At 31.8% G+C, this 27,329-nt stretch overlaps 1 protein-coding gene and 1 pseudogene across 1 annotated transcript; both read left to right on the forward strand.

Annotated features, from left to right (window-relative positions):
• The first annotated feature begins 3,964 nt into the window (after nt 1–3,964).
• On the forward strand, nt 3,965–6,541 carry LOC133176659 (uncharacterized; annotated as a pseudogene).
• A 1,006-nt stretch (nt 6,542–7,547) lies between these two features.
• Nucleotides 7,548–14,677, forward strand: LOC133176660 (interferon-induced protein 44-like). The gene is made up of 7 exons (XM_061311758.1): nt 7,548–7,565; nt 9,703–10,363; nt 11,067–11,146; nt 11,372–11,569; nt 13,332–13,478; nt 13,613–13,784; nt 14,409–14,677. The coding sequence occupies exons 2-7, from the start codon at nt 9,709–9,711 to the stop codon at nt 14,675–14,677; spliced, it is 1,521 nt and encodes a 506-aa protein (XP_061167742.1). The 5' UTR covers nt 7,548–7,565; nt 9,703–9,708.
• Nucleotides 14,678–27,329: the final 12,652 nt, after the last annotated feature.

Genomic DNA, 27,329 nt, shown 5'->3' on the forward strand with positions numbered 1-27,329 from the left:
AACCGTGAATAAAAAATTAAAATCTATGCCGTTAGAATTATTCATTTTACCTATAACATGGTTTAGTTGTTTGAAAACGTTTGTATCATCTGCTTTTAAGGAGGTTCGATCCTGAGCTTTTAAGCAGATTTTGGTCTGGAAATTTATTTCTAAAATCCTGCATCATTTTTAAGTTCTAACATTAAATCTGGATTCTACAATGCAAATATATCCAATGAAAAAAAAAATGCGATTAAATTCCATCCAAATACGATTAAGCCAGTAACTATATTTTGTGGTAGAAGGTTTTTCAGAAGAAAATTATCAATTTTTCCCTTTTGAAATTTGTACATTACTGTTAAGTTTAGATTCCTATTTTTCCATGCTGGTTGCACACAGAGAGTTTTTTTTTTTTTTTTTTTTTTTTTTTTTTTTTTTGCAGTGAAATGTTTTATGATGGTTCTGAAATATCTATTAAATTATCTCTTATGAATTCTTTCATTATGTTATGACAAATATAGTAAATATATTCTGAAAGTCCAGGAAAAAACTGAACCAGTTTTAACATGAAATTAACATTTTTTTAGTAATATATAAAAATTTACATCATTAGACCCCCACTTTTGCTTTTTTCTTTTCTGAATATATAAGATAACTTTGATCAATCTGCTTAAATTCAGCAAAAGTTTAAGACTTTAAAATTATTTTATTGCTTGTTAAATTTTTAATGCCAGAAAAAAAAAATCATATTTAGTGAGTGCAGAAAGGTCAAATAATTTATTATGCCAAGCAATTTGAAACTTTTTCTTAGTCACAATTTTAATGTGTCTTTTTTAAATAGATTAAGAGTTTATTTTGTCCCATGATTTATTTGGATAAAAACATTGGAGGGAAAACGTCGGAGATGTGATTTTTGATTAAGACACAAATTCCAGTGCAAAAAGGCCATATTAAATGTAGTGTAGCGCGAAAAGAAGCATATTGATCCCCATTTTTGTTTTGATTTTAATAAAGCTATGTGTGTAGAAACTAAAAATATACTTGACAAAAAGAGTTTAAGACTTCAAAAATCAGGATCCATCCTCGTTAATTATATAAAACTTTATATTTTATGATTTAAAAAAGTAGTTTTTTATTTCGTACAATTATATAGCTTATACACAAAACTGTCAATTTAAATAAACATATTTTCTGCTGTAATTTGTTTAACATTTTATTATTGCAAATATTCTTTTTAGGTGAAGATAACTGGTGCTTGGTAAATTTGTCTCAGGTTTGAACATCTAGCGGGATGGGGGTGAGGGGGGAGTAGTGTTACCTGATTTATCTTCCGATATTGCAATAAAGTCATATTGCTGCGACGTGTAATTATATAATAAAACTGTGGTTGTCCCTAATGTTTTTTTGTTTGATTGTATGTTGTTTAACGTCCCTCTCAAGAATTTTTCACTCATATGGAGACGCCACCACTCGCCGGTGGAGAGCTGCAAATTTTGTCCCATACTCGGCACTTACGGCCATTGAGCAGTGAGGGATCTTTTTCGTGCCAGCACCTACTGCGACACGGGGCCTCGGTTTATACGGTCTCATCCGAAGGACCGGTCTCCACGTCCCACAGTGGGATTCGAACCCGCGACGTAAGGATCAACTCCTTACTTCGCAACTCTAGAGCAGACTCTCTACCCACTGCGCCACGCAGGCGACTTTGTCCCTAATGTAATATATAATATATGGCATTTATAAAAACAACTGTAAATCAAACTTGGGTTACTCTGGAATTAAAGTACATGTAATCCAAAGAAAACCTTTCGTGGGCTCTTAAGAGTTTTATTGTTATAGTACTAGGGTCTTAGGCTTTTAAAAAATAAATTACATGGGGAAATAATATACCACCAAAATCAGAGAGAGAAAAGTATATTCTAAATAGAGAACATATCTCTGAAGAGCTAGACAGTGCCTTAATCTTGATTTATGGTCTATATATACAATAAAGCAGAAGGAAGTTTCTCATATCACTCAATCCCTATCAACTCCTATACTACATAAAACTGAAATAGGAAGGAAAGCAATGCGTGGGAAATCTATAATCATTTGACGCGTAATACTTACTAACAAAGTGGCGATGAAGATTTCTGACTGCCGAATTTTTTACAAATAAATTTTTATCAGTTCAAATAAAATCATTTCCCATTAATAAGATTAAAGTGAAACTCATATCTACAGTATTAACTGATACTCATTTCAAGAGAATGATTGTGTGCTGTAAAAAGTGTCAGTTTGGCATAGGTAGACAAAAATGCCAGGGCGTAGAAGATGAGACCAAAACACATCCAGAATTCCCCCCATTTCTGTCGCTTTGGAAAAGATAGACAGGTATTATAATGCTCCTATGTGATACCATATATATTGTCGCCCGTGCTAAATATTGTCGCCGGCGGTTTTATGTTCAAATGTGGATTGTTATCGGCTACTGGCACATATTGTAATTGGCGACAATATGTGCCGATAATTGCCTTATTTTTTCGCCTTATTTTTACTGCCGGATGAGTCACTATGTGTGCAGTACACATTCACGCACATTGTCGCCAGTGATATTTTTTATCGTGAACTTTTGACATATTGTTGCCCTGTAAATATTTTTCAAAGAGTTATTCTCGTTAACCTTTTAACCTTTTTTGGCACAAAAGCACACGTATTTACTTATAAAGTCAGGCATAAGTAGCCCTTCATTATTCAAACTTAAAATAATGATTATTTATTGCAGCATCCTTGACAGTGGTCTGAATAGTTAAAAAATAGCAATGCTTATAGCTATTTTGATTTGGAGAAAGAGTGTAAAATGCAGAACTAAACTCGTAACTGTTTAAGACTAAAAGAAAACCGAATCCATTTAATATAGGTATCTATGATTACATAAGGGAAAAAAGTCTTGATTTTTTTTTTGAAAGAGTAAACAAACAATAGTATCTAAACATCCAAATATTTTGACGGGGAAACGACACATTAATGATTTTCGTAAAAGTTGGTTACACTTTGGAAACATAGATTTTCGCTTTGATATTTTGCATTGAAAAGTGTAAATTATCTTTAAAATTTTAACAAATGTAAGACTTTCTTGAAACGTTGCATGTCCACTGAAGTCAGTGTAGGCTACACATGCTTTCAAATTAAAGAGTTTTTCTATTGTAGTTTTAACAAAACAAATGCCAGTCGACTCCATTAAGAGACTAGAACGTGGATGAATAGATAGGAATATATATGAAGATATATCAGAGCACCTTTATATATGCAGGACAGGCCAATAAGTGTCCCTAAAACAGTTAAGTGTTTGTTGTCATATTTCCACAAGTAAAGATTAAAAGCCATTTAAATCTTTTGTCAACAGCGCGATCAAATCAAACGATTTTTAAAAAATCATGCGATCGAACATTGATTTTCTGAAAATATCATTATGTAATCAGATGGCTTTACAACAGTTACTCCAATCCAGAACAATACCAAAAAAAAAAAAAAAAAAAAAAAAAAAAAAAACAAAAACAAAAACAAACAAACAAAACATACCAGATGGACAGTAAGACAATTATAAATATGTAGATTTCCATATTCTTTATATTAATTGATGTAGATGAATAATTACTTATATGATGAAAGAGTATGAGAAATTGATTATCAAATGATATTTAATAAAGTAAAATCAAATCATTATTTTTACACATTATGTACCTGAAAATTCATCATGTTCTTATTTTCCAACTTAACAAATGTCTGACATTGTTTCAAAGAAAACTGGAGCAATGATATCTAGAGGTCAATTTTCGATGAGGATATATATTATAAAGATTGAGTTGATTTCCCAATGAAATAGATTTTCGATCAGGTAGATGTAAATGTATATTTCCATGCTTTACCTCTTTCCTTTTGGTTGAAAAGGGAAATAATACATGTAGTATCAAGTTAAAATTTGAGGTAATACATGTAGTCAACAATGCAGCAGTAAATATTTACATGTATATGCTTTACAAAGTTCTTCATAAGACATCTGTTTGAATAAAACCCAAAGGCAATGAATGCGTACATACTTTGCCTATGAAAATGATGTAGCCATGTTTTTCTTTGACATATATATATATATATATATATATATATATATATATATATATATATATATATATATATATATATATATATATATATATATATATATATGTATATATAAAATAGAAGATTGATACAATGTGCGTTAAGCAATGCATATGTATGTGTCATTATTAGATCAATAGAACTGCTGACAGCGGATGATAAAGATCAATTATCCCAGTGGATTGGTAAGGCGTGCCATTTTGAGCTGCTTTACAAAATAAGTCGTGATGGGTGCTCAGCATCTAAATTTCATCAACTCTGTGAATTGATAAAGGTTCAACAGTGACAGTTCTATATAACACTGATAACACTGCATATGGAGGCTTCCTCCTGAAACATTGGAGTTCCTCTGGGGGTATATCAAAGATGAGCATGCGTTTCTCTTTACTTTATACTTTAACGGTGTCAACAGACCAAGAAAATTTTCCGTAACCATTGCAAATAAAGCTGCCTATGCGCATCAAAAGTTAGGACCAACTTTTGGTGAAGCGGACATGTCTGTGATAAATCCAAACAATCAAATATTTGCAGTGAAAGGAGCAACACGGGTTGGTTTTTCAACCCCAGTCAGCAGGAGTAGGGCATTTGATATGATGACATTTCATGATGACGTCAATATATCTATTGAACATGGGAGTCAGACGCGATTTTTAACGCTCAATGGGCGAGCTGAATTTGGATCAGCATTCCAAAGACCATCTGAGAATATGGCATGCTATAAACAATGGTCACATGTGTATATTTGATTTAGAAGTTTATTCAGTGCAAGGTAGGGATGTTTTAAAACAAGTTTTTCTTTGGCTCTTTTTTTTTTTAGCGTTTTTAATAAAATCAATTCAAACCAATATTCCTATTTATTTTAAGTTATTAAAGTGTGAGCTAAGTCAGTCAATGCAGAATTTATTTCATTTTCATTAAGCTAGGAGACCCGCCATTGTTCCTCCAAAGTCACCATTAACCTCAAAGACATGGAGGGAACCACCACTCTGGGATGAGAATGTTGAGATATAATTTTATTTTTCACTCTATGAAATGTACACTTTTTTGGAAAGGCAAAAACATTGAATTTAAAATACGTGACAATGATGGTTTCTTTTCTCTGGATTTTCCAAACTCTGAAGCACTTTGTCTCCAATTACAAACCACTGAAAGACATGAACATTCTGAATGTTAATATTTTACTAGTATGACAGATAGGGATCTGGGAAATCAAGTTTCTTCAATACAGTCAACTCCATTTTTTGTGGTGAAATGACTGCACGTGCGTGTGCTGGAAATTCTTCACACAGTGTGACTACGAATGTAAGTCAGAATGAAATTAGTTTAATAACTGCATCTGGAAATAGCTTAAATTTAAATAAGTAATTATTGATAATTATGCAGTCTCTTAACGCCCATCTGTCGTCCAAAAAAAAAAAAAAAATAAAATAAAAAAATACACACAACTCTTAAGATTGGAAGTTTTAAATTTGATAATCAGTTAAAAAGGTCATATGTAAAATAAATGTCTACATCCTTTAAAGCTACGTAAATACAGAATCAGAAATCAAGAAACGGGTGGCTATCTTAATTTCCGGCTTTGTGACACCCGTGACATAGAAAAAGAAATGTCCATCAAACATCAAGAAATTGGATTTTTACTAGACGGGTATATTTCTGATCAGTACAAGGTCGGCATTCGGTCAGTAGCTACTCTGTAATTGCACTTCGCCAAACAATTTGTATTCAGTTTGTAAACATGAAAACAAATTAAGGAAGTGCATATTAATGTTTGATAATTAATTTTTGTAGTTTAATCATATGGCAAATGGCAGTTCTGTTGATGTTTTGCTAGGAAGCGTCCCTCGAAATTTGTTGGAATTTCAATCTCTGATGGTAGAAAGGGGTAAATAAATGAGATGTTCTGTATTTATTTACTAAAACGTAATTTGAATATTCAAAATATTTGCTTTCCACACGTTTTGATTATACAATTATTCATTTTGAGAATTGGATGCGGCATTCAATTGAAATAATGAAAGATATGATGGATTAAATATTGATGAAATTAAAGGGTAAGAATTGTATCAAAACATTATTATTTGCTAGTAGATCTCTAATACAATCTTTTTATTGACCAGGCATTCCACAGGTTGTGTATCTGACCAAATTGGACAAAATCTGCCCTCTGTCTGATAAAGGTGTACGTATGCCGTTCTATAGCGAGGCCTGCAAAAAAGCACTGGAGAAAACTGCAGAACTCAAAAGGGTCACGTGTTTCCGGTAAAGAATTACGAAAGGGAGAGTCAACTGAACACTCCGATTAATATCCTAGTTTTGACAGCAATAAGACAGACTCTCATTTATGCAGATGATTACTTAGAGGACCTGAGTATGAAATCTCTTAAACTGAGGAACAGGTCCAGCTGATAAATTTGTAGAAAAAACAAAAAACAAAAAAACGAAGCAATGACATCAGATCTGAACTTCTGGTGAATTTAATTAACTTCAGTTTCTTACCTTTAAAAAAAAATTATTTCTATAGAGTTTATATTGTTCATTTCTTCTCTCCAATCTATTTAACAGCTGTAGCCTTGGTGTTCATACATGCTGTAGTACGTAACAATAAAATCAATTGAATGCCGTATATACAGTTTAAAGTCATCAAATAATTACATTTTATATAACACTGAAATGCATGATAACTTTTGAGTGACATATTTCTTCCATTCATATTCGACGGTCAATTTTTTTTTCAGTATGTTGTCAGATTTAACTCCTTTCCACGCAGATTAGTTGACCAGGCCTGTCCAGCTGAATGATTGCTTGATAATTACTGTTTCATAGTTTGATGGTAGTGGCATTTTTAAAATAAAATACCCTTTTTTCCACGTACCTTGTGCATCGAATACCTTTTGTTTTCCTTACAAAATGATCCTTATGTCAAGCTAGGCTTACAAGGTCCTTTATTATCTCAAAACTCCAACTAAGCTTTTGATTAAAGCAAAAGCAAAGACAGCTTGTATTCAATATGTGCACATTTAACATCAATATATTTCTACAAAGAAAGTGGCGTCATCAAATTTATGAAATGTCATACATTTTATGCTAATTTGAATGTTTAAGCGTTTGTTTTTATTTTGATTTTCCTTAAATTGTTTGTACAATGGATACACATTTAATCAAAAAGTACTAAATCACTGTTTATAAATGTAAAATAGTCACTGATCATAGAAAAGGTTTTCAGCTTTGATTTTATTTTTGATTAATTTCAACGTGTTTAAGATTTTACAATTATCAATGTGAATCTTTATTATTTTTTCTGTGTTACTTTTGTAATTAAAGATATATTTCATATGATAAAAATACCTATTATGTATTCGACTGGCATCCCGTATTTTTAAAACGAAAGTAAAAATGCAGTTATTCGAAGAATTGGTCGAGGAATTGATCGATCTGTTACAAAGGTAACGTTTACTTACCGCTTATTTCATTTTGTGTCACTTGTAACACAAGTTAAAATTGTGATGAAATTTATTAAAAGATAATTTACGAAATATAAAGGTAGAAGTTTGTATATCCGAAAATAAATGGAGTAAAGTTAAATAAAACAAAGACGCATTGAAATGCTCACACACGGACACACACACAAACGTTTTGGTAACTCGGAATAGTCCAGAGTAAAATTTTGTCTTCTTGATGACGGAATGTCCAGTACATCTAATATTCACGTCCGGGATTGTCCACGGCGGTTCTAAAACTGACTCTCTCAAACAACACATGGCATTCACTCAAACTTCAATTAACACATTTACGCAATTTTCACACATACGAGTCGGACACTATTTGAGGCAGAGGATTGACACTAATTCCTTAAATAAATATTGACTGGCAATTTCCTTTTTACTGTCTAAACATTAATTGTTAGATAAATAATTTTAAGTATATGAAGCAATAAAAATCATTCTTTTTATAAAGTCAAATTTTGTTAGATTGTAAATTAATTTTGTAAAATTTACTATGTGACACTTGTACGGAACAAGTAAAATTAATTTAGGCAACTTGATGCATCATTAAGCATTCCACAATACTTTGAATTACTGAGTTCGTAATTAGAGTACTTAGTCCTATATTCATATTCTGAATTAATTGTTCTTTGCAATTTATATATCATAAATAATACAATACTAACATGAATACCCAAGAAGATCGATCGACATCGACTTAAACCTATTGTCTTTTTTCATACGATAAGAATTTAAACAGGTTTTTTTAATTGCGTAATTATATAAATGTGTGTAAATTTGTGTACTAACACGATCAAATTCAAGAACACTATTAAATTTTTACATACTATTTATTAAAGCGAATATTGTTTGAAGTTACAGTATTTCCACAGCAGACAACAATTTCAGTAAATGTTACTAAAACAGTTTCATGATGTCTTTCAGAAGTGTGCACACTGTTGCTTGTTATAATTAATCACTAAAGCATGCAGAATTTTGCCTTAATTATTGAACCAAAGGACATTTATTTGCTTCTTTACGGCTAAGGAAACCCATTATGGAAAAACAAAGTAGCTAAAACGTGTGCTATATTCTTTATTATGACCATTGCTTCAAATCTTGTTGGATGCTTATAACATCTTTAATGGGGAAAATATATTTTTTGTCATTTCATAATTAATACATTGAGATATGATGAATAAGATAAGAGAAAAAAATAAGTAAATAAACGAATAATCTAAAGTAAAATAAAATTAATGAATAAAATTTAAATAAATAAATTGTACAAATGTACATACTAAAGAGGCAGTCGAAACCACTCTATCTCCAAGTAAACAACATGCAACTTTTAACAAGAGAGTGCTCCAGGTACCTTAGATATATATGTAGATATATCTTCCAGGTGAGTGAAACATTCTCGAGATAGATGTTAAACAACAACAGATTAGTTTTCGTAAAGTATGATTACAGAGTGAACAAACATGTCGGTAAGGCTGGCATTTAAAAAAAAAAAAACAAAACAAACAAACTAGTAATTAAGAAAAAAAAAAAAACAGTTCAAAACTACGTTGCAATGTACTTAATGAGAAAATTATATATGCCATATATTTACATATTTATCTTGCGAGGAATGCTGGGATTATATTGTGCACACGTGAAGCATTTAAAAATGTTTTTGGGATATTCTCAAAGAAATGTTTTTTTCTAAAAATAATTAGGGAAAAAATAAAAAAAATCAAGATGTTTAATTTTCTATTTTATATTCAAGAATATTATAACATTCTGTAAATAATCTTCAACGGCATTATTGAAATATAGAGATTTTGAAAAAGGAACCTGTGACGATTTGAACAAAAGGAAGGAATTTCAATTATGCAACATGTACCTAGGAAATCATAACTGATTAAGTAATTATTTAATCCTTATTGAAGAGAATATACTCGTATTTGTCTGAGAATGTTATGATAAAAAGCAGTCTTGAGCAAAACAGACTGAAAAAGACACATGTGTCAACACGTTCTAGTCGTTTCAGTAAATGCTCATTTATTTTTGAAGACTTTGGTGTGAAGAGATTTCAAATACAGAATTTGCATTGCAGGTCATTATGGCACAATCCAGTCAAAACTTAATTCTTCATCAAAAGGAAGCAGATCAGTTGTCATCGTGGATAGGAAAACCATGTCATTTTCAGATACTGTACAAAATAAGTCGGGATGGATTGTCAGCACAAACATTTCACAAACTATGTGATAACAAAGGTCCTACGGTAACTGTTCTTCACAACTCAATCGGTAATGTGTTTGGTGGGTATCTCTCTGATAGCTGGAATTCGAACAATTCCACGATTAAGGACGAGAAAGCGTTTCTTTTCCAACTGAAAAATCGGAATACATCCTCTGCACAAAAATTTAACGTTCACAAACCAGAAATGGCTGCTTATGGGGTACAGTTCTGGGGTCCAACCTTTGGAGGGAGTTCAAAAGATCTATGGGAAGTCAAACCAAATCATCTGCAATTCAGCCCTCAGTTGCTTGATGCGCAGAATTTCGATTTACGTACTTTCTCTGACAATAACATTAAATACGGATATCAAGGGGGGTTTCATTTTGGACAAGGTAGGCCCTTCCAAAATCAACAATTAATTAACCTCAATGGACAAGAAAATCTGGGAAACAGTTATGAAACATCAGGATGCTACGCTTGTCCTTTATCCGAGGGAGATTTTAGGGTTATAGATCTTGAAGTTTATCTTGTGAAAGGTATGCATTCATAGAACTATTAAATACATGTATACTATTTTTTTTATTTTCAGTGCGTGTATTTCTTATTACAAATCTGTACGTATTTGTAGCAGTATCAGAATCGGACTAAATAATGAAGCAGTCTCGTATATGTACATATAATAAAATTAATAGGTGATGTAAGATATGGTAGCATATTTCTGCCCCCTACATGCAAGATAAATTATGTTAACATGCTAGAAAAGTATGTCCACATGCAAGATAATTATATCAACATGCACCCTAATTATATTAACATGCAAATTGCCAATCTTTTTTTGAGGGAAATCTAATTTTGATGTTGGTAAACTTACTTACTAACTGATGTTTTTTTTCCTTGTAGCAATAACTTTCTTTCGATAGCAAAAGTCTTGACCTTTACCTTGTAGTTTGACCTACTTGAAATAAAAAAATCACTTTGACCATATTTTTTCAATAACTGCTAAAATGGCTTTCATATTTTTCTTTTATTTCTTGTGCCCAAACCTTCCCTTCGATACTAATATTTTTGATTTATTAACATGAACCCCAGAGTTTTAAATTTGGGAAACTTTATCCTTCGCCTCGAGCTGCCATGCGGGGCATCAGTATTTCAGAAACACATTTTGTTGGTTACAAAAGTTTGATAAATTTTGAACATTCCTATGAAGAATCACTAAAATGTCTGTGTCTTCGGCTACAGCAATTGTAAAAAGTGCAGCAAAACAGACAGAATCTTCGAAATCTCAACCTTGGAGAGAAATGCCTTTCTGGAACGTTCAGGTACAATTAACTTATATTTAACTTATTTTACAAGCTTAAAACTACTAATCTCTATTTCATCTTACAGGCAGTATAGTGATTTTTAATTATAAACTTTTCTCTTATAATGTATGTAGAAAACTAGAAAATATAAAAACGAACACAGTAGAGTACACTTATTACGAAAATTTGCAATAAAAAAATACTAGTATGTGCAATTTGATTTGAACTTTATTCATTTTTCAGTCTTTTCAATCCTTGAAAGATTATATAACAGGCTATCATCCTATGGAAGATTCTAATGTACCAGATGTCAATGTTCTTCTGCTCGGTCAAGTTGGGGCTGGAAAATCTAGTTTCTTCAACACAATTAACTCAATATTCCGTGGAGAAATAACCTCCCGTGCATGTACAGGAAGTTCGGAACACAGCCTGTCAAAAACGGTTGGTGTTAGCTAGCTCTTTACACTTTAATTATTCCCTTAAATTTCTCTAAAATGCTTCCTATACACTGTATATATATTTCTCTATTATCATGACTTTATTCAAGAGTTGCTTTAACCGTGAATATTTTTATCACTGATATAAAATTAAAAATCAAAAGTACACAGTAACATGCTCACTAAACTATAGAGATAATACGAACTATTCCATTTTATGAACTTTTAAACCAAACGAGGGATGAATCTCTTTTTCTCTTTTTCTGAAGTAATACTACACTTTGTTTTTGTCAGGTGGAATGCAATACCTTTAATCAACCTAAAACAGTATACATATCTCATTTAATTATAAATTGATCATACATTATCATGTGCAAAAATTATTTTAAAGCAGCATCAGGAAAGTTTCATTTTGGTTAAAAAAAACGTACTCACATTAGTGAACAATTTGTGAGCAATGTACAACGTACAATGCATTATTAAAGAGTACAATTTGGTATAAATATGCATTTTTTTTCCATGCTGCATCCGATATTTTTTTCCTTCAAATTTCTTCTCTTTCTTGCATGCTTGAACACATGAAATTCCTCAACTTTTCAAAATATTTTTTGGCAATAAATCTGTTTTTCAATCAACAAGCAAAGGCCGATACAATAACACAATCATTTTTCCAAATATATTTTCATCTAAAACATTTTGATAAGAAAGAAGTATATGCAAATTTGAGAAATTAACGCATATGTACGTAGCAAAAAATGAGGAAAAAAACCTTGTTGACGTTTCAGTAGATGTAGAGTTTGAATATTTGTGAGATAATCCCTTCCAGAAAGTGGACTCTCCTTCCTTAGTTGATGGAGCATTTAATGAACATTGTTGCATTTTATTTTTTTTGCCCCTGTAATGGCAGATTATGGAGTGTATAGTTTTTGCCAGTCTGTCTGTCTATCTGCCTGTAAGTCTGTTATCTGTTTGTCTGTTTGTCCGCAAAAACTTTAACCTTGTCCGTAACTTTTGATTGGTTGAAGCTATAGCTTTCATATTTCAGGTGTATAATTCCTGTGAAAAGACTTTTTTTTGGGTAAGCATATATCTGACCTTTTACATGTAACCTTGACCTTGGAATTCAACTTATTTTGCAAAAAAGTGTCAAATTTTAACCCTGGTCTTGACTTTTGACCAGTTAGAGCTAGGGCTTTCATGCTTCACATCTGGTTTTATTGTGACAAGTCCTTTTCTTGGGTATAAATATTTTGACCTTTTGACATTGATCTTAAAGTTTGATCTACTTTTAAAAACTTTACCTTGGCACTAACTTTTTAAGAAATACAACTAGGACTTTATTTTTTTCCAGGTGTATTTCTTTTGACAAGTCCTTTCTTTGGATGCTAAGAATTTTGACCTAGACCTTGGAGTTTGACCTATTAAAAAAACAATTCACCTTGGCTTTAACTCTTGAATTATTACTGGTAGGGTTTTATATTTCACATATGTATTTCTTATGACAATCCCTTCCCTGGGTACTATTAATTTTGACCCTTTGACCTTGACCTAGCAGTTTGACCAACTTTTAAATACTTCACAACCTTGGCCATAACTATTGAATAGTTTGTGCTTTGGTATATTCATGGAGAAGTCCTTTTTTTGGGTAACAATATGTTTGATCTTTTAGCCTTGGAGTTACATTTGACAAACTTTAACCTCTGCAAATAGCTGTTAAATTGGGGCATCTGTGTTTTATAAACACATCTTGTTTAAATCTTAAATAGTTTAGAAAATACAGAATTCGGAATCCAGGCACTGGGCGGTATTTAAATTTAAAACTGTGTGACACTCGTGGTCTGGAGGAAAGTTTTGGAATCAAGACTCAAGATGTCGCTTATATTCTAGATGGACACATTCCTGAACATTATCAGGTGATTTGACAAAACATGTTCATTTGATACAGTATACTTCTATTTGATAAAAATCAAACTGGAAACTTTCTTGATTTGATATGGTAATGATAAATTCAACATTTTTCTGGTAATGTTATTTTCATCTTTTTCAGTTTAATCCAGCTTCACAAGCCACGCCCAAAGTACAGGGCTTTGTGAGAAATCCCAAGCTTGAAGATAGAATCCATTGTGTGGCTTTTGTTATAGATGCAAGCACCATTGACGTCATTACTGACTCAGTTGTCCATCACATTAAGGAGATTCAAAACGTTATTGTCGAGAAAGGTAAGTGATCCTTGGATTATGAAACAGGCTTAGACTTAAGAGGGCCCAATCTACTTGATATACGCAGACGTTTTCACGCAGTGTTGTTTCAGACACCTTACATGTACATCACCACTGACTGCCAACACATTTGAATGCTATAAGGTCACATATTAAATGGTAACAAATTGCTGTGAAAAATATCGCGATCCTTGCATAGGTCTTGATTGCGAATATTAAAAGCTTATACTCTATATATTTATATTAGTTATTCGGTTTTCATAGCTAAATGTTTTAATTTATAGACAGATTTTAAAACCTAATTTATTTCGATAATATCGTCAATTCCTATGTAAAGTCCAATTAAACTTTCTCCTTGAAATTGTTCATTTTCCCCTTTTTATTGATAACTTAAACATATGCAGTAGCTTGAATTTCTTTTAGGTATTATTCACGGAGCTCTCGAATCAAGCCATCGTATTTTAGACAAAAATATTTCACAAGAATCTAGAGAAAAAAATAAATACAGTTTTGTGATAATTATTTATTAAGCAGTGATAAGGCATGCACAAACATTTTGATTTTTGTGTTTTTCTAAGTATCTAATGTCTTTAGATGTGACTCAAATATGTATTCCACAAACAGTTTACCTGACGAAGCTCGACAAGATTTGTCCAGATGTAGATAAGGATGTCACAAAAATCTTCACAAGTACAACCTGCAAACAGGCCGTGGATAAGGTTGCTGAGATGGTTGGTGTACCCAGGTCACATGTTTTCCCTGTGAAGAATTACGAGAAGGAGACCCGTTTACACGTGTCTATCAACATCCTGGCTCTTACAGCTCTTCGACAGACTCTTGTGTTTGCAGACGACTTTTTGGAAGACCAGTACGAAATTGGTGATGTGTACTGATACCATCTGTTATCAAGTGACTGAGGGAAGGATTACTCTGATTTTAATTGCATTTGAAAATTAATTAAATTTTATAGACTCATGAAGACAATATCATTAAGTGATGTCATTATAGTTAGATCGTCTTATTTTTGTAGCAAGTTTTGGTCAAGGTCATTATTTTTTCCTTATCTTTAGGGATAATTATCATCTACTTATCTACTTTAAGAGTCATTCTCTGTAAGCATCAAAATGGGCTGGAAATTGACTCTCACCGATTTTGTTTAAATTTGGTGACATAATTACACTATAAGCCCATTTTACTAAAATAGTATTGAAAGTGATCAATTGGCATTGTTTCCATGGCAACAGGTCGCCTATTTTTGCACAAATGTGGGAAATAGCAACAAAAGACATTTCATCCTATTAATATATATTTAATGAATATAGATTACTATTATGAATTTTGTCTTTAAAATTATTTGTAAATTGTATTTTGTATACAAGAAAATTGCAAAAAAAAATTTGGACCTGCCAGGAAATGCAAAGTAATGTCAAAAAATGCTTTTAAAAAGATTGGGAAAACATACCATTGTACCCAAAATACGCAGACACTGCTGGAATATTTTGATGCTCCTAATTTTACCCTGAACAATTACAGTATTAGGAACATATCAAAAAATTGGAGTGGTAATGTTTGATTTAAGAAAATAAATCAATTGTAAAGTTTGTAAAAATCTCTGAAATTACATACTTTTTCACCAAGAGTTGTTTCCCCTTTCGGAAATCTTCAGCCAAATTTCAAGAAAATGAAAGTGAAAGTAGAGAGCAGAACATGATTCAGAGGAGTAAATTCTACCTCTTTTCGATATATTCAGTCATTTTAAACCCACTTTCTATAGTTTTTCGTATTACTGGAAGTTAAATGTCTGGTCAGGCCTTGCTGTGCCTGAGAAGTATGTGTTTAGTTGTGAAAAGCCTGAAAATGGAAATTCCAAGTGTGACACGTACTGATGTACTGCATGAACATTGCAAACAAAATATTTATAAGAAAGCAACATCAGTTATGCATGGATTCTAGAGCTACAATTAAGTTGCCTTTGGTGATAAGGCCATGATGTTGAAAGATACCTAGTATTAATAAGATCACTTAAGGCAAGTACAGTATCAAAGTACAAAAACCTGTAAAATTATATTATTTACCTTTGTCAATATTTAAGCACTGTAACTCTTGCATGTTTGGTAACTATAAGTAAATTAATTAATAACAGTGTTTGAATATCTATAAGAAAGAGAAACACCAAAGTATCCAGAAAACATCACTGATATTGGAATTCAATTATGTAAAAAAAAAATAATTAATATTTGTCAAATTTTCAAACTGCATATAATAAATATCTGTTGATAAAAATTATCACAATCATACAGTATATATGATTAAATCTACATTGGTTTTAAAGTAACATCAAATTCCAGTGTGTGTTACTGTTTGCATAAGGGGGGGGGGGTAACAATTTACTGTCTTGCATTCATTCAATCATTGACTGTTTTTACATGTTTATCCAAGTAGACTGTATACACATGTAAAATTATAACACTGCTAAACAAAATACATCATTGCAAGTTTTGTAGGTTTCAGTGTGTTCAGGGCTTAATTTTGTTTGTTTGGATGGATATTTTTTTTTGGGGGGGGGGGGGGGGGTAGTGTCATGTGCTCTCTCATTTAAGAACTAATTATATAAAACTGGAAAAACTCTGAATACATCATATAATTGTAACAAAGTAAGAAAGTTGCTATATATAGATCTATATACATGTATTAAGAAATTTTTTTATTAATAAAACAGTACTCCAATACTCCATCAGACTTTAGTTAATAAAATTCTGTAATGATTAATAAATGGAATTTAATTAATGAGATATCCTTACAAAATTTGAAATAAAGAATCAAAATATAATATTTTCTATCTCCGTAATGCTGAAATGTTCTTTTTAACTTCAAATAATTAAATAATCTTTAATAATTAACTTCAAACCAGATTTATCTGGTGTATAGAGTGTAGTGAAGATTTGCTTTTGTTTAACATATGCAGAAGAAAGGATGATGATGGAAGCTATTCTGTAAAACATTATAACATTATAATGAAGTGTCAGAGACAAACGATTTTGTTTTGTTATAAATGTAATTTATAATATCCGTTAAGTTCATAATATATTTTAAAGACAAGGGGAATGAAAACGACTTCGCTATAAGCGTCAATTCAATATAAGTGTGTTCGTTATAAGCGTGCTTTACTGTATTTTTATACAATTAAATTGATGCATGCAGTTGTCAATGTATGCTGCGACTGTTGCCCCTGAATTTGTTTTGGGAGAACAGAAGGGATCTCGATGCATATTATTTTTATATGAGGTTGAAAGGGGGGGGGGGGTAATCATATCTCATGCATTATTTGCATTTAATGGCTCTTATTTTTTAAGTGATTATGTATGTAAATGCTAATTGATCTATAATGTTTTTTTGTTTTTGTTTTGGAAACTGTTCATCAAATTGCTGAAATACTATTTGGAACTGAAAAATACATGTTTATGGTGATTTTACACAAAAATGTTCAAAAACTGAGAAAAAAAATCTGCAATGACATTACGTGATTGCACAAGTGAAATCATCTAAAAATGCTGAATCAGGGCAGATGAAAAGAGAGATTTTTTCTGATATTGAAGATTCACAAAATAATATTTTTTTTGTCATGACATTATGCAACCATTATTGACAATAAGCATAATAGGGTTGCTACATGATGCCTCATTAGAAGTGAAGGATGTTTTAGATATATTATTTAATTAGTAAATACATGTTGGTACATATATTTCAAGTGGTCAACTAAACAAAATCTTTACTCAGTGAAATTTCATGATTTGTCAATTAGAGGAAAATATGAATTTATAAGTTTGTCAGATTTATCAAGTACATGTGTGTTAATACAGGTTTTTTGTTGTTGTTGATCTTTTTTAGTATGACAAGTTAAAAAAAGACATAAACAGGAAGTTTGGGTAGGCAGAGTACTTTCTAGTACATGAGATTGATTTTTCATTCAAGTCAGTTTCATATTTTTATGTTTCTTGTTTCTTGGTTTGTCAACAAAGATATGTAGTTTTCTTTAACTATAACTGTAATTAATTTTAACTAAAATCAAAATACATGCAAAATATGTCTCTAACAGGACTACTAGTTTGTTATTATAATAAAAAAGGGAGAAAATTACAATGTAGCTCCTTGACTCAAAATTTTGCTTCTTATAAATAAAATGATTCTTGATTTAGTTTACTTGTGTACTACATTTTATTGAAGTCTGACTAAACCTGCGTGGAGAGTAGTCTCTGGCCAGGAGAAAAATAGATCAGGTCAGGTCAAAGTCATGAGTAATGATTTCAGAGTCGAACAATAGCATGGTTGGAGTTCTGTATGAAATTCAAGGTATCAAGGTCAATGCAAAATCAGGTCAAGGTCAATATCAGCGTAAATGAGTATAATAAACATTAGGAAATGTTATAGCAATGAAATGAAAAAGGAGGGTCAACATCACAAAATCTTGAAATGTTTGAATTGTGATTAATTATGAAAATTAATTTAATCAGTGTATGATGATAGACGATAATATATTCAACAGTTTCTTTTTACATAAGCAAAAATGTAAACTGATGGAGGGCAGAAAGGAGAATGGAACAACAAAAGATGCACATGACAAATATTATGTCATTTGCATCTTTGGTTGTTCCATTTTCCTTTCTGCCCTCCATTCCTAAGATTCCCTAAGCATATTTTTATGGCAAAATATGAGGCAAATACTATTTGGGTGGGTGGGGGGGGGGGGGGTCACACTATATATTTATATATAACTGCAAAAAAGGAAGGGAAAGGGAATTTCCATTGAATTTTATATGGGCAGTTATTGTTTATACATCCATTTATTGTTTGTTTCCATGGAAACAACATAGTGCAAAACAACTTCTGTTGCCGCAGTATTTTTTTTTTTGTATTTTATCTTTGTTCGTCTGTGTATGTGAGGGTAAGTGCATGATTTGAAGTTGATCGAGCACTGAGTCTCTAGTTTTGTATATTGATAATATCGATAAAATAGGGGCTGTTCCTGAACTGCGATAATGTGGTTGTCATGGCAACTGGTTTTTATTTCTACTGGTCAGAGACCAGAAAAGCTTATGCGATAGTAAGGTGTCCGTCTGTCTGTCCGTCCATCTGTAAACAATTTGTCAAAACGCTACTCTTCCTACAGTTTTGGTCTGATTTCAGTATAACTTGGCACATAAGTAGACTACACTTAGATACACAATTCTGTATATCGGTTTTTGATTTCAATGAACGGTGTTGCCATGGTTACTAAAAATAGAGATTTCTGGGAAATACTTTCAAAACACTATTTCTCCTACAGTTTTGATCCGATATCAATATAATTTGGCACAGAGGTAGACTACACTAAGATACATAATTCTATTTATCAGTTTTTTATTTCAATGAACATTGTTGCCATGGTTACTAAAAATAGAAATTTCTGAGAAAAACTTTCAAACGCTTCTCCTCCTACAGATTTGATCTGATTTCAATATAACTTGGCACACAAGTAGACTATAATAAGATACATAATTCTTTTATCAGTTTTTGATTTCAATGAATGGTGTTGCTATTGTTACTATAATTAGAAATTTCTGTGAAATACTTTCAAAACGCTACTCCTCCTACAGTTTTGGTCCGATTTCAGTATAACTTGGCACACAAGTAGACTACACTAAGATTCATTATTCTATATGTTGGTTTTTGATTTCATTGAAGTGTTGCCATGGTTACTAAAAATAGAAATTTTCTTGAAATACTTTTAAAACGCTACTCCTCCTACACTTTTTGTCTGATTTCAGTATAACTTGGCATACAAGTAGACTACACTGAGATACATAATTGTCGTTATTGTTTTTTGATTTTGTTGAATGACGTTGTCGTGGTTACTTAAATCAAAATTTCTGTAAAATTGTTTTAAAAGGCTACTCTTCCTTCAGTTTTTGTCTGATTGCAATAAATCTTTCCACAAAAAGAAACGAAACCAAGGATCATTATTCTATTTATTGCTGTTGCAAAGTTTCAAGCCCAAGTTCTACTTTTATCTTCCATTATAAGTCCACCTAGTAGAGCTACATTCTCGTTAGAGACTTCTGGTTTTTTAATGAATTTCTATTTTAATGCAAGTGAAATGACAAGGTTAATTAGCATGATTTATTTTATTGAAGAAGAAACAAAACATTCAATGATGTGTACATTGATAATATCAATAATTATAGGGATTGTTTCTAAACTATTTGGTTGCCATAGCAACTGTTTTTCTTTAAATTATAAATTATAAATAAGTGAAATGACAAAATTGATTAATTTGATTTATTTATTGATTCAGAAGAAGACATATAATAATGCAGTGTGGCTCTAGTTATTTAATATTGTTAGTATCAATAATTATTTGATTTGTTCCTGAACTATTTGGTTGCCATAGCAATATGTTTTCTTTAAATTTTAGATTTCTATTTTGTTTAAATGTTTAGTGAAATGAAAAGGTAAATTAGTGAGATATTTTTTCATTAATGATTTAATTAATGCAGATATATACAAAAAATCAGTCAAATGTAGAATCTTCAAATTCATCCTAATTCTCCATAGCAACCATTTTTGTTTTTGTTTTATTTTATTTTAAGAAATATTACCACTCTAGAAATTTTATATTTTGTTGAATATGGAATGAACTTTTAAATGATGGTAGACATTTGCTATGGAGTGCCTGCATTTTTTTGCTATTCTTTGTAGAAAATGCCCAAAATCTGCATTTTTAAAAATTTGTTAAATTTGTAAAAATTGTCACTTTTCACTGAAAGATCATTCACTCATGACCCACTACTGAATTAATATACTAATTGTGGTAGTTAGTCCTAAAAATAATACATCAGAAAAGGTAATTGTTAATCCAGTACGAAATGTGTAGAAAATAAAAAAAAAATAAGATGAAGTTGTAATAATTTTAGTAGAATGCTGCTCATTTATGGGCTAAAATGGCAGTTCCGGTTACCATGGCAACCAGTACTCAAATTTGTCTGTTGACCCCAAATATGATCTATACTTGGTGTTTCTACATTACATGCAAAATATCAGCCAAATCTGTGATGTACCATTTCCAACCTTTTTCTAAATTCTTTGATGCTTACAGAGAATGACTCTTAAAGTTCCCAATTTTATTGCTCTTATTTTAGAATAATTATAGTACTTCTGCATTTCTGTTCAAATTTTGTTACTTGGTATCGATGGGTTTGATTGGTTTATCTGATCACTCCCATTAGAAAAAATTTTACAAAATTATAGTTCATTGTGCCAACATCAAAATCCAGTGTGTTTTATCATGAAAATTACAGTTTATGAAATCTCTTTTTTAATTATAAAGACATTGTATTTGCTATACCATTAATGTACATCCTGTCTCTAATAAGTTCACTTTTAATATACTCTGCCAAAAAGAAATATATAATAAAAATAATACAATAATAATAATGAATAATATAACATAATTTTGTCATACAATACTTTTGATTCAATAGGTTGAAATTCACTATTTTTAAAACTATTGCTAACTTAACAGTCACTCTATATAACATACAGACAAAAAGACCCGATTTAACAAAATGATAAAATCTGGTCTTTTTGACACTTTTCTTTTGTTGGTTTCTGATCCACATCATTCGGGTACAAAAGCGCAGCACTGTTAAGGCGTACTTCAAAGAAATCAACAGAATATAAACGTGCATAAATACATACCTTTTAAAACTGAATTTATTTTTGTAAGGGTACTATATTGTCTTATGACTTTAACATTCTTTGAAATAACATTGTATACCCCGCTCTGTACTGAGTTTGGTTTGGTCACGTTATTTGATAGTCACGTGATAAATGCATTTAATGTGTACTGTATGTAGGTCACAAACAAATTTCAATATCGCAAGGGCATACCCTAGTTAAAATTAAAAATTAAAGTAATAGATTGTTTCTACAGAACTTGTAGTTTATGGAAAGTGCTGCTGCTTTAAATAGAATTCGCATTTTATTAGTTTAAATTTCAAGTTATCTGGCTAACGTCGAAATATGTGTGACCTTTACCAAGTATTTTACGTAGTTATTAAATTATGCTGTCGATTTCAGGAAAGCAGCAGAACTTTTCAAGTTAAGGAATACGTCCGATATGTGTATTTAAAAAATGTTCAAGATCTATTAAGTGTATGCCCTTGCGAAAAGGTGATTTAATGAGGCACCTTGGCGTGAACCATGCACACCCTGTAGACAAAAACACGGTAGAATTAATTCAATACATTCTCTCGATATTTTTTAAATAATGGCACTAAACAAACGTTTCAGATTTGTATTAATGGTCTACCTAAGATTTGCAAATAATAATCTGTTTAATAATAAAATGCATTTTTCACTGTGAAAAAATTACTTGATCTGCCTCTCACTGCACATAAAATGCGTCAAACTTTACCATGATGACGTCATGTCGACAAGTGCATTGCGATCAGTGACTTGTTTATATCATGCTGTGTGGGATTTAACTAGCAACAAAAATGAATGCAGTGGTAAGTTTTGATGTAGTTCATTACTCTTATGCAGTTTAGATTCGCAAATTATTTCATTTTCTGTTATTGTAAGGAATTGCTATATTTGTGTGATGTCACAGTAAACTTTTCCCGTATAAATTAGGCCCAGCCCCCTTTATGCAGCCTTAACAGAGCTGCGAGGTCAATCAAAAGCTGAGGTTCTCCATTATTCTTTGTTTTTCGAAACTTTGCGCTATTAAAATGCTACATCTGAATGATGCATATCATAAATCGGAAATTGGGCGACTGAAAACAGGTGTACTACAGTCTACAATTGCAAGAGGTTTTAATGATGCATAAACACCATATCCCACTTGTTAAACTGATACCAACAGCAAAGTAAAATAAATGATCGCCAAAAATATGACAGACTACGCCCGACATCAGCAGCATAGAACAACCTTATTGGATTGCGTAATCCACACTGAGGTCGTCTACAGCATTAGCTAACCCTGAACCGCACAGAATATCGAACGAGACCGTTTGCAATTGACTACGGGATGCTGGAATTACGTGCAGGGGATTTATTCATGCCATTGTTGTGACCGCACATCATCACTAATACCGAAGGTTTCTTACCAACAGAGTTTTGCCACAACACCACCACGGAACAGACTAGTTTAGCTATGGGTCCATAATTTTCATTGCAAAGCCTGGTGGAAGAGCCAGAGAGCATAAAATTAGTAATGTTTGCTTTGCAGAAAACTGTCTCATTACACTATGGTGATAGTGTAATAATGTGGACAACGGTATTATATGCAAGCAGGACTGACTTGGGTCATATTCATTGGAATTTTATGACACAACGATACTCTGAAGATGTTCCTACTTGTACCTGCACATGTTTTTCCAATAATGCAGCATTCTGGAGTTGTAATTTAATCTGATACACAGCCACATAAGGCTCGTTTGACAAGTGCACGTTTGAAATACAACCGCATCCTGTTCTGTCTTGGCCATCTAAATTGCCAAATGCAAATTTAAAACACCGTTGAGCATGCATTGTACTCGGGTTCGTTGCCATGGTGCTTTCAATGGCGAATGTGCACATTTTACTAGTAACCTTATTAGCACAACTTAAATTACTAATATTCTTTCGATATATCAATATATTCAAAACTTGTAGTGTTATCAGTTGCTTTATCTTTATTTCCTTGTCTATTCACATCAAAGTACTTTTTTTTAAATTCATAAAGTGAAAATCGCCTCGTTTTTCTTTTTTACATGGGTTTGATGCCATCAGACGTTCTAGAAATTTCTATCAAAAGTACGGTCGAATTCTGTTTTTTTATTTTTGTTTTTTAATCAGTTATCACAATTTATTTCTTCGATTCACTTAAATCAGTCGCCCGCGTGGCGCAGTGGTTAGAGCGTCTGCTCTAGAGTCGCGGAGTAAGGAGTTGATCCTTACGTCGCGGGTTCGAATCCCACTGTGGGACGTGGAGACCGGTCCTTCGGATGAGACCGTATAAACCGACGCCCCGTGTCGCAGTAGGTGCTGGCACGAAAAAGATCCCTCACTGCTCAAATGGCCCTAAGTGCTGAGTATAGGACAAAATTTGCAGCTCTCCACCGGCAAATGGTGGCGTCTCCATATGAGTGAAAAATTCTCGGGAGGGACGTTAAACAACATACAAACAAACAAACAAACACTTAAATCAAGTTTTGATTACTTAATTCATTAATAATGTTTTATTAAATAGATAAACGATTGCTTGTCAGTTTAATTAAAAAATGCCAGTGACTTACTTTAGCAAACCGTAACCACCACTCTCTTTTTTTGCTATTTCACGACTGTTTATTGAAAATAAGAGTATGGTTTTAATTAATTTAACAGTAATTACTATGAGAGTGAAATCTAAATATAGGTAATAGACATCATCTAATACCTAGTGTAATATTAGAGGTGAAAGTATGACCTCTGGTGCAGGAGTATCGGAATTTATTGGCAAAATTCATTAATTTATAGGTATAGCTATCATGAGAACACAGAGAGCCCTCTAGGCATGCTTTAAGACCCCCCCCCCCCCCCCCCAAAGTGCAAACCAAGAAATTTCTTTATAGTTCCAGAAGAAGAGGATTTTTAACTAATCAAAAATGCAAAATATCTTTTTCATGCTAGTGACGAATAAAAGATTTCGCTGTTTTGAGTGATTCTGAACATTTCAATTCCTCCTTTTTTCCTTGTTTTCACTCTTTATGCATTAAATTAAGAAGCTGAGAATATTTCCTTGCTTCAAATTTACCTTCAAATAACTACAGGCACTAAAACTATATAAGTAAGTGGGATTTATCAAGTAAGTCTAAATAAAGAAAATTAAAATTCGATTTTTTTTTGTACAGATGGTCTACAACAGCCATGTAGACAGCCTTCAGGTTGTAAATTTTCAGGCTAGTAGGCAAGTAGAAGAACAAAAATATGAACATCAAATTGATAGTGTATCTAAAAATGTTATAATTACAAATTACTTATACCCTGGTGTGTTGGAAAATACTAGTCGTGTATGAGGTATCCATTCCTTTTTTCATAATACACAAAAATTTTCACCAAATGAAAGAATATGTATTTATAGAAAAATTTCTTCTGCTATCAACGATTAACTTACCCCTTTATTGCACAGACTCTGCAAACAATAAAGAACATTATTACAAGGTTCTCGCTACTCTAGGGCACAAACATCTCCCATGTAAACATTCTTTTCATTTGTCAAGTTGGCGCCGGGGAAGTCAAGCCTGTCAAGTACTATCACCTCAATCTCTCTCATACTTCGACAGGAAGCTCCCAACACAGCCTAAATACAGATGTGTAACTATTTATTCTACCGGCTTTAGAAAAGGTTGCTCAGGGTTTGAAAATCTTTCCTTTTCCATTTTTGCACAAGTTTAATGTACGGTGTGAGTCCATTCATTGTATGAAGTCTGTCTGATAAGCGTTATAAATCTGCGATATTATAAAACTAAAATAGCATATTACGTGCCTGAAAAAATTCCAGAAACGCTAGAGGTCAATTGCGCCTTATGTAGTTGCATTTTGGGAACGGTTTATTATTTTAGTTTTCCTGCTTGAAGATAGAAAAGAAACAGGAAAAAAGCATATGGATCACAATGTTCATCTGTGTCAATATGGCCATTCTATTCTTCTTCAGCAGATTTTCCCCTTTACATTCCTATAAAAAAATAAAGATCACATATTGCGGCCCCACCCTAACCCAGAGGATCATAAGTTGAACAAATTTGAATCTTCACTACCTAAGGATGCTTCCATATATATGACTAATCATGTCTTTGCTGTTCTTCAGATGATTTTAAAGATTTTTCCTACATAATCTAAGTTTTGGATCTTTCATTGTATCCCACCCTACCCCCAGGTGTCATGATTTGAACAAACTTACATTTACACTACCTGAGGACCTATCATGGCTTTGCTGTTCTTCAGAAGACTTTTAAGATCTTGGCTATATATTTTAATGTAAGAATTTGATCCTTCATGACAGCCAAAGTTTGTCTGATTTTTTAACGGTATCAAAGCCATTTAACATAGAGAGTTTGGAGAAAATCGAAACACAGCTCCTATATCAAATTTCAAGTCATTACAGAGAATTCGAATGGCTCTTAATTAAAATATGTACAGTTGAGAGGTCCCTAACTGCAATTTGTCTGTATTTATGTACATAGCATATATATTAAAATCAAATCGATGTAATCGCATGTTTTAAAAACAATTTAACGCTTCGGGCAGCTTTAACATAGATGCCTTACGGGTTTCAAAGAAAAAACGCATCGGATTTTTTTTTATTTATTTTTTTTTAACAAAAATGTTAAATTGTTCAATCTCATCTTCCGTTTTTTATTTACATACCTTTCCATTTGTATTTATTGCTAAAGCATGTCTAAAGTTGTCTATTTTGAAGCTAATTTAAAGATCGTGTTTTCCCTTATGAAGCACCAAAAAAATCTTGCTCGTTTTTCATATCAAGAATAACCCGCTGAGAAAAATAAATATAACATTAGAATCGATATATTTAAAAAGTTTTAATACTTAATACATATATAGAGTCACACAGAAGCAGTTGTGTGTATACATGCATACATGTATATATTGAACATGTATATATTAACATTGAAAGATATTTAGAAAATGATTGCATATACCAATTTGGTTTCACATACGGTTAAGGTTTCTTAAATGATTCATGACAGAAACACTTTTTTTCTACCCGCACCGCAAGGATATACAGTTGCGGTATGCAGAGAAAATCATTTTTTTTCGAATATTAAAGAAATATTATTTTTCTTTGAAGAGCAACGTCCTGTTGTTAAGACATTTGGAGTGTAGTAAATGGTGGATCTGCAATTCCACATTTATCATTTATTTTTAGACTTCTATTGGATGGTTGAATATTCACTTTGTATTACATGTGATCTTGGTATTATATACAGTTTTCACTTATGCGATAAATCTATTCGATAGGTTTTATAGAGGAATTCTAAAGAATAGTCCTAAGTACATTTGCACAAAATATTTTTACTTTTAATGATCTGAATATTGGTTTGAGAGACCTTTAATTCAATCAGATATTCCTTTTTAAATCCGTAGCGAAGAATTGTGCAAAAATAGTAAGTGTAAGTACCTGAACTAATTTTATATGTAATTGATATGCCCTTTGCCTGTTTAGGATCAGAGGTGTATATTGTGCTTCAGTTATTCCAAAAAAAAAAATCCAAATATCGGAGAAAAGGTTTACAAACCTTTCTGAAATGGAATATTTCAAAATCAGTAATGAATGAATAAATCATAATGAAAACTTGAAAAGGATATGTTCCTTGCTATGTCTTGAATACTTCAAAGAAAAATGTATATTCAGTTACTAAACATTTATTGCGTAACTAGATATGAACAAACAATCTTAAAGTACGGAAATAGTTTTCAACCAGTTTGTAAAACATTAAACTGTTGTAATTTTTCCAAAAAAAAAAA

This window comes from Saccostrea echinata, unplaced genomic scaffold, assembly GCF_033153115.1.
Source record: "Saccostrea echinata isolate AGI-Se365-2 ecotype Australia unplaced genomic scaffold, CSIRO_AGI_Sech_v1 ptg000080l, whole genome shotgun sequence".
Taxonomy (NCBI): domain Eukaryota; kingdom Metazoa; phylum Mollusca; class Bivalvia; order Ostreida; family Ostreidae; genus Saccostrea; species Saccostrea echinata.